Consider the following 14,876-nt stretch of genomic DNA (forward strand, 5'->3'; position numbering starts at 1 on the left):
TTCAGTCTTCAAATATTTTTTATTGGAAGGCCATGCATTGCCTTCATTTATTGTATTTCAAATCACTGTACATTTACTTTTGTGAAAACACTGCCTGCATTTTCTAGTACAAAAAAAACCTAAAAATTGTTTCAGGAATGTAGAGAAATATCCAACTTAAATAGCGAAAAAGTGCACCATAATTACTGCTGCACTGCAGTCATTTCTGCATTTCCCATGTTTCTTAAATAACTATCTTGTCTGGTAACACACAATATAAAGAGCAATTATGAAAAACAGACATTTACATATACTTCTAAAGTCTTATTGAGAATATCCTGTTGGCATTGGATAACCAATCATAGGCGCAGCTGCAGTAGCAGGATATGCGTATGCCTGTTGGTTCATACCATTGTGCATATTTGGAACGTTACTTCCATATTGCTGAGTGCTATCATAACCATTCTGGTAAGTCCCTGTTGGATTACCAGTCCTAAAACTGGTCTGTATACCAGCGGACACAAAATTACTTCCAAAGCTCCCATTGGTGTAATTTGCAGCACTGTAAACACCATTCTGGGTTTTTGCCCCAAAATCTCTCTTAAGCAGACTAGAATAACCTCTGTCATAATTTTCCCTATCTCTAAAGGTATTAAATCCACCCCTTTTGCCTGCAGAGTATCTGTCTCGACGGTCATCCTTCATGCCTCCTCTACCCCTGGAACGACCTGTCAAGAAAAATTGTAAACCGATTATTTCTGACACAAATCATTAATTTAATCAGATAGCTTTTATTCACTATATGTGTGAAATTTTCTCGTCAGTTTCACATTGAAGAATTTACTCACCTGCCAATCCCATTTAAATGGGTTTGTAGACAATTATGTGACCCCAAACCACCAACATTTCTTATTGAAGATTGGTCTTACCTGAACCCCTGTCTTCAACCAACTGAAGCAACTTGGGATTAATTGCTTGATTAGCTTCACGAAGCACAGAGATAAGGTCGCTCACTTGCTTTATGTTATTAGGTGTAAAGAAAGTGTATGCTGTGCCTGTTTTGGTACTGCGAGCAGTTCTTCCAATTCGATGAATATAATCCTCTGAGGAGTTAGGGTAGTCATAATTGATGACAAATTTCACATCTTCCACATCTGTAAAGTGTTGCAGTGTGGCAAAATAACAATGTACGGAGTTTTGCACACCACAACAGCCAGACCAAAAATAAAAAGTTAGACAATTGTATTCCCAAGAAGGTATGGGCTGCAAAAAATACAGTTAAAATGGTTATCCATTCCCTGTAGGAATACCATTGAGGTTGAGAGAAAAAAAAACAAAACAATAGTCATTTGTATGCCATTACCCACCCGTAGAATCTGTCAAAAGGACTTGTAGTCCCTAACATTCCCAAATCAGCAAGTCCCCTTAAAAGATCATCAAGTGACATCTGAATGCTTCTGTGCAGTAGGGCCACTTAAAGGTTCACAGCAACTTCTTCATGTGCTCATTTTGAGGACCTTTAAACAAAAATGTACATGGTCCTTTGCCATTACACACTCATCAGAAGTTCAAAATTCTGGCCACACTGCTTGTCTTGCCAAGACCTTACAACCGCAGCTGCAAGAAAAACATACCTGTCCCCCAAAAGTTGTTTTTATGCACTGTGTCTCGTCTAGGCAAGCGCTTCCAAGAAGCCAGGATTCACTTGAGAATGTGTCTCTCTCTGGCAGGTCTCGACATGACGACTACTGTGTAGGTGAGGGAGGAACTTTCAAAGCATTGCTTGCTTTTCCCACTGACTAAGTGTGAGAAGTTGCTCCTGCTCTAGAGCTTATGTGCCAGTACTCACCAATTTGTAAAAGGCTTAGTACCTTTTAAAGCTGCTCTCTCCATTTCAAACTTGAACAAAAATTTCATTGAACATTGATGTTTGGAAATATTTCTTCGACATTTCAGCAAACTCACTGAAACTCAAAGACCCACAGATCACAGTAAACAGTTTGAAACAATGCTGTACCATGGCAGTCATGCAAAGCATGGGACAGAAGAAATACCACGGCAGTGAACTGTGAGGATAACTTGCATTTTTTCCCTCTCGGAGAGAACAGTTTACGGGGCAGAGGTGGTATGTTCTGCCTTTTGAAGATTACTGGCACACTTTCAGCTTTTCACCTCTCTAATCGACTGGAAGGAGCCAGCCGATCACTAGTCCTCCATCCCCCTCGAGTCCTCCGATTGTCATGCCTAGGCCTTGCCACAAAGACTCCACCTTTATATGAAAAAAACTTAGAAAAAATGCAGAGGTTAAAGAAAGCAATAAACTTTCTTTAAAAATCATATGGAGATCTTCTGGAAAACCAAGCCACGAATTCGAGTTTGTACTAACCTAGCCCTCTGGAAGCCACATCTGTAGCAATCAGAATAGGAGCTTTTCCATGTTTGAATTCTGCAAACGACAACATACATACAAATCACTAATCTGACCAAAATTGTAGGTTTTGAAGGGGGTAGGGGGGAGTAACCTTCATTTGAAATACTTGCCATTTAGAACCCAGTCACGTTCCTGTTGACTCTTGTCACCATGGATACCCATGGCAGGCCACCTAAATTAAAGAAAAGTTATAATAAGATACATATTTAAAACCTGATAGGTTTTAGTCTAGCACTTAACTTTTTGGTCACAGATCCCTCTAATTTCACCTGAAATGTTAATCCAGTTCTACCTATACTACCAGATGATTCCCATCCAAGAAATTCAAATTCATCACTCCTGATCTAAGTTTGCCTTTTCCTCCAAAGTCAACTCTAATACACTTGCTTCAATGGAGGAAGCCTACATACCCGTCTCGCCTCATTTTTCTAGTAAGTTCATCACATCTTCTTTTGGTTTCAACAAAAACAATGGTTTTATTCTCCTTCTCACTCATGATCTCTTCCATTAGACGAATAAGTCTTGAAAGAAAAAAAAAATGTAAACTTTAATGAAAGTCCATGGTACAATCACACATGTATGGTCAAGGTACATGACCACAAATCAGAAACACTTGCTTACCCACTAATCAAACAATTCTACCTTTAACCCTTAAATAAACCATAGGATATGATTTTTTTCCTATAGGAATGCTATAAATATGGTGATAACTACTTATCTGATTTAAGGAAGCAAGAACTTTCAGGATTGACAGGATAATTTTAAACGAACATTCAAATTCCACCCCTCTCAAAGTCACTTTTAAGATAAAAGTATGAAACAGGAATTTACCTTATATAAAATTGTTTTTATAGTTAAGACTTATATTACTTACTTTTCGTCCTTTTCAACGTCATGACACACATCCACAATCTGAAGAATATTGTGGTTTGCACTCAGTTCTAGTGCACCAATGTTTATATGAATATAGTCTTTCAGGAAATCTTCAGCAAGCTGTCTTACTTCTTTTGGCCAAGTCGCACTCCACATTAGAGTTTGCCTGTCAGGCTAAAAAAAATTTGATTAAAAATTTGTATTTGAAGAATAAATTCAGAGGTAAGTTTAAAGAAATAACATGTGTAAGAGTACTTACTCTTATCTGATCCACAATCTTCCTTATTTGGGGTTCGAAGCCCATATCAAGCATTCTATCTGCTTCGTCAAGGACAAGGTAGGTGGTTCTTCTCAGATTTGTTTTCCCACACTCTAAAAAGTCAATCAGTCTTCCAGGTGTTGCAATACAGATTTCCACACCTTCAATTAAACACATAAACGTTAACTACGACATCTAGAACTTTTTAGCACCATCAGTGACAATCTTTTTTTGTTACATACCTCTCTCCAAATCACGTATCTGTGGTCCCTTGGGAGCACCGCCATAGATGCAAGTAGACTTCAACCGACATGCTCTACAGTATTCAGCAGCTACTTGCTGCACCTGCTGGGCCAGTTCCCGAGTTGGTGCCAGCACCAAGCACTAAGGAAAGAGGAACAGAAAGTGAAAAACGTCTTTCAGCAGAATCCTGGGTAAATTACTAATTTACTGCTCTTCTGGCAGACAATCTCTAAATAGGGAAAGATAATGTCTATATAAAACCACGAGTTTTATCTTTTGCTCTATGTTTTAAAAATCTCTACATTACACGTATGGCCAAAAATTGAAAGGAAAAAAAATATATATATATACTTACAATAGGCCCATCACCTCTCTCTAGGAATGGCTGATGATTGATGTGGACAATGGCAGGCAGCAAATACTGTTTAAAGGGGAGGAAACAGCAGAAGTTACATTAAAATACTTCTAGTTTCTTTTTACTTCTAACCCAATTCCTCTAGCACATATCACGGGATCTCAAAAGTTCTTCCAAACTTACAGACAATGTTTTCCCAGATCCAGTCTGTGCCACTCCAACCATGTCCAATCCACTTAGAGCAACTGGCCATCCCTGAGCTTGAATAGCAGTGGGTTCAGTGAAGTTCTGTCTGGCAATCACATCCATGACGTTTGCTATGATTATCAACACACATTTAGAAAAATCAGTAAGGCCAAGAAAAGGGAATTTTTTTTAAAAAGGACAAAACTCAAAACTAGTACTTACCAGGAAAGTTTGCTTCATAAAAATTCAGAACTGGCTTTGGGCAGTTGTGACCTCTAACTGTAACTTCCTTGCTTCTTCTGTATGTCTCTACCTCTTGCTACAAAACAAATAATAATCTGGTTAAGTCTTATGACAACCTCCTCCAACTAAATATGCAAACAATAAGCCCCTAATCTTATAATTGATTAGGTACTTTAACATAGCCATTTTAATCTGAATCCATGTGATGAAAACCCTACATGGCACAGAAAAATGTCTATTGTGTTATATTCTACCATGCTAAGTAGAAAAATTCAGAGCCATTTATTTCCAAAAGTGAGTAACACCTCTTCCCCAACTAATAAAAAGGCATGATTTCCCACAACTTGGTCATTTGCCAACACTTTTCTGGTCAGATTTTGATTTACTGTAAGTCACTAAGTTAAACCTGATGAAGCCAAAGAAAATTACTCACCGCTGTGCGCCTGGCCAAATCAGGGTGTTCTTGATAAAAATTTTTCTCAAATTTTGGCAGCTCATCAAGATTCCACTTCTTTTTAACTAATTTCTCCCCAGGGTTTCCAAACTTCTTTCCTGATAGGGGCCCTGCCCTACTTCCTCCAAATCGAGGTGCACCAAACCTGCAATTAAAAAAAAGAAAGTTACGTTTTCAAACGTCTATGTAGGAGTTTATATACACTCTAACTTACTATTCCTTGGCACACGCTAAATAAAGATGGATGAAAGACTTCTGGAGGAATAAGACCTAGCGCTGTCCTTAGTGATGATCATTCTCTCCAAACCACAATTAGCACCCTTCTCCTTTTCCCTGTTGTCCCAAGTACACGCTATTAAAGCCAAAAAAACAGCCCAGGATTTATCAGGTCGGAAATTGGCTGCCCAAGCACCAAAAGCTCAGATTACAAGGACAGACAACAGCTTGTGGCTACCGGTCTTTCCCACGAGCTTAGGAATTAAATGTCTGAGAGAAGGACAATACAAGAAGGGAGGAGCTTATTAACAGCGATGTTATTTACCAGCTGTTTCCAAGCAAAGGGTCTTTGGTTTCAATGGATAACGGGACAGCACAGGCAGTGAAAGCAGAACAAGCAAGAGTGGTGGTCTCGGGGACACTTATACAAGCCAATCGACTAGGGAGGAACCGCGGAACGGCTTCCGATCAAGGTAACAAAATTATATAACGCAAAAAAAAAAAGAGGAGGAGGAGCTGGCGACTACCAGGGGAGGAGTCCCGGCCCGGGCGGAGTCGGCCGGGCGGCGTTCCCGCTGGGGCGGCGCTTCCCCCTTTGTCTCGCATTTCTCTCTGCGCCACATTTTCTCGACGCTGCCATTTTGAGCTCCTCCGCCGGGCGGGGTAACAAAGGCGCCGGCGCCATGTCCGACGCCGGCATTTTGTACCTACGGCTCAGCCACATGGCCGATTACCGTGGCGCCGGCCACCCTCCTGCCCCCGCCGCATCAATGGCTTTCGAAGCGGCCCTCTCGGCTCCCCAAAAAATCCCCGAGACTCCTAAAACACCTCCCAAAAGGTTGCACTCAACAGCGACAACTTCGTTCTCCTCGAAGCGTCGCGCTTTCCTCCCCTCACAACACACTCAATTCTCGCCACAACTGCTAAATCGCCGAAGCCCCGACGCTCCCAAACAAAAAGCGAGACTGAGGACCGTTTCTAGAAAAATCTTTCCGTCAGTTTTGGACAAATAACAAAATGGCGCAAACTTTCCCTTGAGGAGGCCCAAAAAACGGCTGAAAAAGCCAAGTTCCCATCGCTACCCACCCCTCGTTCTTTTCATTGGCCTCCCATCCCCCACCCGTGGGGCCTGACAGGTCAGTTCCCCCACTCACCCTCGATCCCGACCGCGGTCTCGGTCACTCGAATAGCCCGACATGGCGTCAATGATTGCGGTTGGCGGGGAACGAAGTGGAGAGAATCTGGTGCGACGAGTCGCTGTGGAGGTGGCTTCGGCAAGCAAAGCCTTGCGGGGGCGGCAGCGGCGGAAGGACGGCGATGACAGGAGCCGGAGCTGCTCCGCAAGAGACCGATGGAAATGAATGAGGTGCCGGCCGCGTCCCGGCAGCCGGTTTTATAGGCTGGACCGCCTCCTCCGCCGCAGAGAATGCTGGGAGCCGCTCTATGACCTAATCACCCCGCCCCTGCGCAGAGGCCGCAACGCCCGCAAACGTTCCGGAATCCGCCATGTCCTCTCCCCTCCCCCACTGTCCCTCCCTTAGAGTCGCCCGTTTTTTGCCCTTTCCATGGCTGGGCCCACTCACCACCGGAATGCCTCAGCCTACACTCTCTTTGACTTCACCTTTTTCTCGTCTTTCCACACCTCAAGGAAGCTACCCCGCCCTTTTCAGGTCCAGCACAGGCTATAAAATGGCCAGCACAGGGCAACCCACTCGGTCCACTTGGAGTTGTTTACGTCTCCAAACAGCGCTCACGCCCAGAACCATACGAGACAGGAAGGCGGACCCTGACATTGTCACGTGGCTGACCCCGCCCACCGGGTGAGCGGACCGCACTACTTCCTCAGTTGGCGTCCGCGGAGGAATACAAAACGAAAAGCTCACCGGAAATGCCGCGCTAATGCCGCGCTAACGCCGCCGGGAGACCGGCCCCGGCTGTTGCGTGACCCGCACTGTCAAACCCACCCACCTGAGAGTCGCTTAGCGCGATCTTTCGGGAGGAGAATGGTATCTAGAGCCCCCAAACCGCCGCCTCGGCGCGTGTTGCGAAAGGAAGTGCTCCTCTGATGACCAATCAGTGGCGAGAAGCCGTTTTAACGCCCTTCCCTCTTTCACTCCTCCTACCCTGCACTTTCCTGTCGTTCCCCCTCTCAGCGCTGTATCGGCTTGTTGCGGCCCTTTCAGGACACCGTCCCCCGCGCGCTCAGCTGCGAGTCGGGCGGCGACCTGCTTCCGCGACATGGCCAGCTCAGAGGCTGGTGAGTCTCAACCTGGAATCCCGGTATATGTGGACTAAAGCGGGCCAAGTCACCGAACGCCCCTGCCTATTATATCTTGAGACTTCAGGCCGGCTTCAGCTAGGTCTGGGCTGCCAGCGGGGCTCGTGACACACACTCCGTCGTAGTAACAGGTTACCTGGAGTGTCTCTTAGCCCACTTCGCTGTCCGCTTGGAAGCCGTCGAGCGCGATTTTGGGGGTCGGGGAGAGAAGGTCTCTGTGGCGAGACCTGTAGTATGCTTGCATCCTGGCTGCAAAAAAGGGCAGTCAAAAAGTTTCTTCCCCGGACTCCTGTTTCTCTGGGGTATCTAGCCGCTTTCAAGTGCTCTTTACTCTTGCATTGTGGGGACTGAGGTAGTACCGGAATCTGTATTGAACTTTGGAGGAATGGCACTCTTAAGATCTGTTGATGCCCCTACCAAAGGAAAATAGTGGATTTTTGTCTTCGGTGCCCTCTGGAGTTACCGGCTTTGCCTAGCCTCGCTTTTGAAAAGCGCATTGATTTGGTTGTCTAGGACGCTTTCATCCTTTTCTCTAGAACAGCGTTCAGATTAGTTGTGATGGTTTGGTCAGCTGTGAGAAATGAGTATGGGGGAGAGGGAGATGATGTGCCTTTAAGAGACACACACGTACACATTGTTTTCTGGGAAGAGGAAGATAACGTGCCTTGAACACACAGTCACACATTTCTAGAACATACTGAAGACAATCGAATGCAGAATAAAGGAACTTTACCTTTAATCAACAATCATTTCAGGGAACAAACGTTCTAAGTTTTCTAAATTACCTTCGGTCGAGAAACTCTTGAAATAATTTTTCTAATTCCAACGATATCTGGGGTGGGGAGGGTCGTACACAGGAAACTTCCACAGTATCGGTAATGTGCTAATTCTGGATTTAGGGACTTTTAAATAAACTTTCCGTATTTCCTTTCATATAGTCAAATACAAAAAAACTAACAAGTGCAGTAGTGTTGGTGTCATTACTCCAGTTCTTAACAGCCTAAGTTAATCACTACCTATTTGGACACCAGAGAAATTGTTTGCATAAGATAATTGGGTAAAACCATGACTAATGCTATTGGGAATTTGAAGCAACATCCATTAGTAGTTTCTAGTAGCCTCGGATTATCTTGTTTGGGACACAACGTTCCCACTTACCTGTAAATATATTATAAATAAAAACACCTACATATGGCTTGTAAAATAAGAACCACAGTAAATAACTTAAGATTTTAGGTTGCGACAGTCAAAATTAGATTTGTATTCCATTTTTGACTGCACGGAAATTATTGCAGTCTGGAAGTCATCCCAAGTAATTAATTAGATACATCTTTTCAAAAATCATGCCTAGGAGGATCTTTGAAATCCTATAAAAGTCAAATTCCTTATCTTCTACAAAATTCAATGTCTGTTTTTGTGAGGGGGTTTTTTTTGTTTGTTTTTTCAGATTATGACTTTTTCTAGTGCTATTTAAGGCTGACCTTTTCCTTTTCTCTCCCAACAGAGTGGGTAGCCATTGCCAATAACCTTCTTTTGAAATGTCACATACACCTGAGAATACATGAACTAGAAGATTGTGATGCTAATGTCTTTATTGCTTTTTATCAATCCATTTTGGGAGAAAAGGTACCAGGTAAGGGTGCGAAAAAGTGGGAGTAATAATGTCTATATCTTACCCCAGAAGTTTCTAGTGCCTTTAAGTGAGATCCTATGGTATTTATAAAATCTTGAGTTTTCTCTTTGTCTCCATTTTATTTCTATCTAATTATTGCATTCATTGCCTTAATGAATACTTTATGAGACCCACCCCTAGTAACAGCCTTGGTCAAATCAGTTTGACGGGTCTTGGTTGTCACTGTTTAATCATGTTTGATGCCTTGTGAAAGTCACACGTTTTCTGTGACTAAAGGTTCTAAAATTGAGTGGAACTTGGGAACTTGTGCAACCCTGTTGCTTAACCAATATTACAGATTAGAATTGATGTTTGTACTATATCCCTGGTTAAATATCTCAGAGTCCTTATCCATAGATTTCTCTGCCTTCATTTCTTCACATAAGAAATGTACCAAAATAAGCTCTACGTAGTCTCTCTTCCTTTCCCACTGTTACCATGAGTCCCTCCTCACTTCCTGGAATAATGGAATAGCCTCTAGCTGGTATCTTTGATGCTAGTCTCAACCCTCTTTAGCGTCCCGAGGTATATACAAGTACTTATTAGGCCAGTCTTTTAAAATACATTTTCATCCTTCCCAAAAAACATTCATCTTCTCAACACCAGAGGAGGAACTCAAAATTTAAGTTGATATTTAAAAATCCTTCTGCACTCAGGTCTATACTGATCTTTTAAACCTCTATGCCAATAATTCTTAATAGGGCCCTTTAAAAGGACATACAGTAACCCTCATTTCACACCTGTTGTTGTTTTTCTCTCATGGAAAGCAGCCCACGGTTATAGGTTAGTAATTGCTGCCCTTACAATCGTATTACCATCTTGAATTTAGGGATTTTTTTAAATTGGGGAATATTGGGGAACAGTGTGTTTCTCCAGGGCCCATCAACTACAAGTCGTTGTCCTTCAGTCTAGTTGTGGAGGACATAGCTCAGCTCCAAGTCCAGTTGCCGTTTTCAATCTTTAGTTGCAGGGGGCACAGCCCACCTTGTGGGAATTGAACTGGCAACCTTGTTGAGAGGAGAGCTCTCACTCTAACCAACTGAGCCATCCGGCCCCGAATTTAGGGACTTCTTTCTCTTCTTTAGTGTACTACTTAATGTAGAGCATGTTCATAAGTTTATTCAACCATATTCAATCAATAAATATGCAACCAATAAAGATTCTGTGTGGAATTCAGGCTCTATTAACTTTATCTGTACTTTATAAAAACTGTTCTGTTTGGGCAGAGCTTACTTTTGTAGCAGTTGAACTTATCAAGAGCCTGGTCCGAGACAGATAGATGAAAACTTGGACCCTCACAGATGCAAAATTAAGGAGCTTTTCCTCCACAGACCTCATAGCTATTCCTAAGAGTCAAGAGGATGAAGCTCACAATGTACAAGCAGTAATCGATTCACTGGCCTTGGATTACCTGCAGGTCAGCTTGTCTCACATAACAGGTTGGTATATACTTCATCTCCAGATAATTTTGCATTTTACAAAAATAACTTGTTAGACAGAACCCAGGACATTATTTAATTAGCCAAATGAGTAAGCTTGTGAAATAGACCAAATGGCAAGACTGAGCCAAGACAATCGATTGAGTATGTATAGTTAAGGCAGCCATCCTTGAGAGCTTTCCCGGGAGAGTCAGACATTGAGTTTATGATGGATCTCAGTCAAAGTCCTAGAGCTGGTAGTTGGAGGTATGTTTTTTATTGTTGTTTTGTTATTTTAAAGCTACCATGCTACTTGTCTGTAGTAGCTAAAAAATTAGAAACATCTAAGTGTCCATTCGTGGTGACAGGTTAAATAAATTATGGTAGCTCCAGGGAACTACTGTGCAACTATAAAAGATGATTGATTATGTTCTTTATGTACAATGTTCCATATTAGTGGGACAATCACCATTATATATTGTGTGAGAAAAATGTGGTGCAATTACAATGATAATATGCAGAGTATGCTACTATTTGTAAAAGCAAAGGCGGGGAGAACATTTATGCAATAGATTTCATGTAGAACTCTCTAGAAGCATATACGAGAAACCTGTAATACTGGTTGCCTCCAATAAGAGGAAGTAAAGGGCTGCAGGACAAGGGTGGGATGAGACTTCATTATATACCTTTTGTAATTTTTAAATTTTGAATCGTGATTATCTATTCAATATAAATAAAACTACAAATTATTTTTTGAACCTTTTCCCAAAATAAATTATTTTCAGCTAATGAACAGAAGGAATCTTGGGAACTTGAAACTCAAATCACTAAAAGAGGGTTTATACTGTTGATTTATTCTTTAAAGGAGATAAATGTTAATCAGGATAGGTTATTTACATCTCTTAATTTGATACTGACAAGAACAAATTTTTGCAAAAATACTGTCTTAAGTTTTTGAGTGCAGTTTGGGAGAATAAATGTAGTAAATTATTTTGGAGATGATTCATTTTGAGGGGTAACCGTGGGGTTTTCCTGTTCTTTTGCAATTTAGAATTGCTTTATCACCAGAGTAGGGCAATTTCTGGTAATTTGTGCTTTTAAAACATACTATATGGCAAGGTAGTGTCCGCTTATAGAACTTCTTACAGTAGAGCTTCTCCGGACAACTCACACCCACCATGAAAAGTTACAAACTGCTTACCTCCTCCAGTAGCCTGCAGAGCAGCCTTTTTACTCCTGTGTTGTGTAAAGCAGTTTCTCCTCCACTATGAAGCACTGCATTCTGGCAGGCAGTCTAAGTTGCTGGGTTGGCAGAGTATGCTCCCCATCCTGGAAACTACGAAGTCCTGAGTATACCCCTGGGGTATACTTGTGTATCTCGTTAAGCCAGAAAAACATAAGGCTTAAAAACAATATTTCTGTTTGTTTTAAACAGAAAAACACCTGTCAAACATTGTTTTTACTAGTATTATAAAACATCCAATTTCTGGTTTAGGTTTGTTTTGCATCATAACTGAAGTTACAAATGGCTAGATTCTTTCAAATATCAAATTTCCACCCTGCCTCTTCCATACGGGCTTGAACTCACAAGAAAGCAAGGCATGATCTCCCCAAGGACAACCAAGTGTCTCAAGAGTTAAGTTCATCCACACCTGATGTTGACTGGAGTCCATTTTAAGGAGCATTAATCATGTCAAGTTTCCGTGCTTTAAGCAACCCATTTCTTGTCAACATTTCAAGTTAACATTTATTAAAAATCTATTATTGGCCAGGTACTGTGCTAGGGACATTTAAAGATTAACTTCTGGGTATGAAGCTGATGAGCTGGAGATGAGGATGGAGAGTTTGGGGGTGTGGTGAGATTAAAAACGGTTTTATATGTAGGGTGCCATGGATGGTTTTTAATTTTTTTTTTAATGGTATTATCTATACAAAGTGAATAGGAGTTAAGTAAAAAAAGTTAGGAATTCCCGATGAAAGTTTCCTGGCAAGTTTTTTGATTGTTTTGTTTTTATATTCCTTTATTGCTATTTTCTTCAGTACAAACAGGATCCCAATATCTGAAAGTGTTCTCTCCTGCCATTTTTTCCCCACCAGCCAAAAAAAGTTCTGCTTAGCTGTTATTTTGGTATAAATCTTACCAGAGGATGTTTTCTTAAATCCATTTATTTTACTTCTTGATAAAAGGACTATGCCAATGAATTATCAAACACCATATCCAAGACTAGCCCCTTTTTAATTCAGATATAATAAGGCATTAGAAAATTGATGTTTTAATACAGTAGACCCTTGAACAACGGAGGGGTGAGGCGTGCCAATCCCTGTGCAGTCAAAAATCCATGTGTAACATGTCAGCTTTCTGCATATGTGGATTTCCAACTATGGATAGAAAATACTGTTTTCGAACCACAGTTGGTTGAATTCTCAGATGAAAAACCCAGGGATACGAGGGCCAAATATATATTTATTGAAAAAATCCGTGTAAGTAGACCCACACAGTTCAAAACTGGAGCTCTGGTGTCAGCTGTATTTATAATATTGTTTCTCCTGGATTGGTTTATAATCCTTGTATCTTGAACAATATTTTCATAGCAGTATATCCATTTCAAAATTATGAAGCTTTTGATTTCTTGGTTAAATTTTTTAATAATTCTATTTTATGTTCAGGAGAAAATATAGTGAAAGGAGATAAAGAATCTATTAAGAATCTCCTAGAAATATTTGATGGGTTGCTGGAGTATCTTACGGAACACATCAGTGAAACATCTCACGAGAGAAGTAAGTTTAAGAATAGAAATTTGGTTTGGTTTATTTTTATGTTACATACCTTTTTGCCTTTTGTATTTTTGCCTGTTTTTCTTCATAGGAATTAAAATCACTAATACAGTACACCTGATAAATTTAATTGTAAATTAAATTTCAATTCTTACTGTTCTAAGTGGTTGAAAACTCTATCTTAGACTGTCATCATATCCTTTCTTAACTTGGATGTTGCTTATAAATTACTTTAAAACTAATCTATAATAGGAAGGTAAATTCTGGCTAAAATTGCTTATTATTGCATGAAATTCCTTACTCCAAAATTTCCTATGTCAAAACTGCCATTTTTGTTACAAATTTGGATGTTGGGTGAGGTATCAGCAAGAATTGGTGCATTTCTGTCTTCAGCCTACACTTAGGTTTATGACAGCTTGAATATTTATTTTACTCTTCCAGTAACTCAGTTCCCTAAATTGTAACAATTTATTGTGTGAAATTTTGATTTTGTTTTTTAATGATAATTATAAAGATCAATATTGCCATATTATTTTCCAAAAAGGTTATGGTTTAAACTAGGTCAGCAGTATTTAAGAGCTATAATCTTAGGCTCAATAAATCCCTTTTCTAGGGGTTTATCCTAAGGAAATTATACAAAAGAAAGTAAGGCACTTGAAGGTCTTCGTTACAATTTATGTCATAATTGGAATATATGACCCATTTAAGAATGGGTTTACTGTTGTAAAGTTGTCCAAAAAAAGTTTTCAGTAATAATAGCAGTTAACATAAATTCTGATATAAATGAAGACAAAAAAGTTGGGTAAGCTTATCATTCCTAACTCTCACATTGTTGATGGTGAGACCTATGCTGTGATTATAACACTGGAAGGTAATCTTAAATTCTTTAGTTAGAGTAATTTTCTACGTTTCATCCTTGTTGCTAAAACGATTTAAAAGCATATATAGGTAAGGTCTGGAAGGAAAGATGGAAAGGCATGCCACACTGGGTATTTCTTTTTTTATTTCAAAAACTTTTGAATGTTTTGAGTGTTGAGTATTTTTTAGTGTTTAATGTATGTTAAATATCAGCCTAGGTACCCCAGGAGGATTCAAAGCTGCATGCTGTGTTTAGTGCTCCCAAAGACACCTATCCTCGTCAGGGAGATAGCTATAAATGCTTACAATAAAAACACTACAGGAGAATTGGGGGAGAGTGAAAGACATGTGAAACTCACCTAATTCAAGGCTACTAGTGGGTATTTTGATGCTCTGTGGCTTTTTAGTCATCTTAGTTGCAAGATTAAGAGGTAGAATACTTCCTCTAAGTAAAGAGATTGATTAATTTGGAAAGTTACAATGACAGCTGCAGTTTTTACAAAGTAGTGCTTGATGGCAGGTGGGGGAGGGATGATAGTGACCTGGCCGAGGACAGGGCAGTGGGGATGGAGAGAGGACAGAACGTAGAGATACTTACATGTGAGTCTGGTAATAGTGAAATGCTCAGGGAGGGAT

At 40.6% G+C, this 14,876-nt stretch overlaps 2 protein-coding genes across 6 annotated transcripts in view; one reads left to right on the forward strand and one right to left on the reverse strand.

Moving 5' to 3' along the window:
* On the reverse strand, window positions 1-7,315 carry DDX5 (DEAD-box helicase 5). Of its 3 annotated transcripts, none has more exons than XM_033089864.1 (14): window positions 7,208-7,315; window positions 6,394-6,572; window positions 5,003-5,168; window positions 4,549-4,645; window positions 4,324-4,457; window positions 4,141-4,206; window positions 3,785-3,926; window positions 3,543-3,703; window positions 3,285-3,457; window positions 2,821-2,931; window positions 2,521-2,582; window positions 2,366-2,425; window positions 909-1,133; window positions 1-707 (listed from the first exon to the last, which is right to left on the reverse strand). In XM_033089864.1, exons 2-14 carry the CDS (start codon window positions 6,435-6,437, stop codon window positions 304-306), a joined length of 1,845 nt encoding a protein of 614 aa, XP_032945755.1. In that variant the 5' UTR covers window positions 6,438-6,572; window positions 7,208-7,315; the 3' UTR covers window positions 1-303. The 3 variants fall into 3 exon arrangements, with proteins under 3 accessions (XP_032945755.1, XP_032945753.1, XP_032945754.1); XM_033089862.1 differs by lacking the exon at window positions 7,208-7,315 and adding an exon at window positions 6,861-7,015; XM_033089863.1 differs by lacking the exon at window positions 7,208-7,315 and adding an exon at window positions 6,823-6,973.
* Window positions 7,316-7,346: 31 nt separating this feature from the next.
* Window positions 7,347-14,876, forward strand: part of CEP95 (centrosomal protein 95) — a 33,302-nt gene continuing 25,772 nt past the window's right edge. For 2 of the 3 annotated variants that reach the window (XM_033089858.1, XM_033089859.1), the window contains exons 1-4: window positions 7,348-7,496; window positions 9,022-9,150; window positions 10,521-10,628; window positions 13,275-13,385. In XM_033089858.1, coding sequence (XP_032945749.1) covers window positions 7,478-7,496; window positions 9,022-9,150; window positions 10,521-10,628; window positions 13,275-13,385 — 367 coding nt within the window. In that variant the 5' untranslated portion in view covers window positions 7,348-7,477. Of the gene's footprint in view, window positions 7,497-9,021; window positions 9,151-10,520; window positions 10,629-13,274; window positions 13,386-14,876 lie in introns of all 3 variants that reach the window. The other variant, XM_033089860.1, reaches the window with a different exon arrangement.

This window comes from Rhinolophus ferrumequinum, chromosome 21 (assembly GCF_004115265.2).
Source record: "Rhinolophus ferrumequinum isolate MPI-CBG mRhiFer1 chromosome 21, mRhiFer1_v1.p, whole genome shotgun sequence".
NCBI classification, from domain to species: domain Eukaryota; kingdom Metazoa; phylum Chordata; class Mammalia; order Chiroptera; family Rhinolophidae; genus Rhinolophus; species Rhinolophus ferrumequinum.

Bases quoted from the DNA above. Each gene is read 5' to 3' on its own strand.
- DDX5 (XM_033089864.1), bottom strand. From the start codon at position 6,437: ATGTCGGGCTATTCGAGTGACCGAGACCGCGGTCGGGATCGAGG. The intron at 3,927-4,140 runs GTAAGTATATAT...CTCTTTCCTTAG, and splicing joins AGAGAGGTGATGGGCCTATT to TGCTTGGTGCTGGCACCAAC. The intron at 3,458-3,542 runs GTAAGTACTCTT...AATTTTTTTTAG, and splicing joins AGATTGTGGATCAGATAAGA to CCTGACAGGCAAACTCTAAT.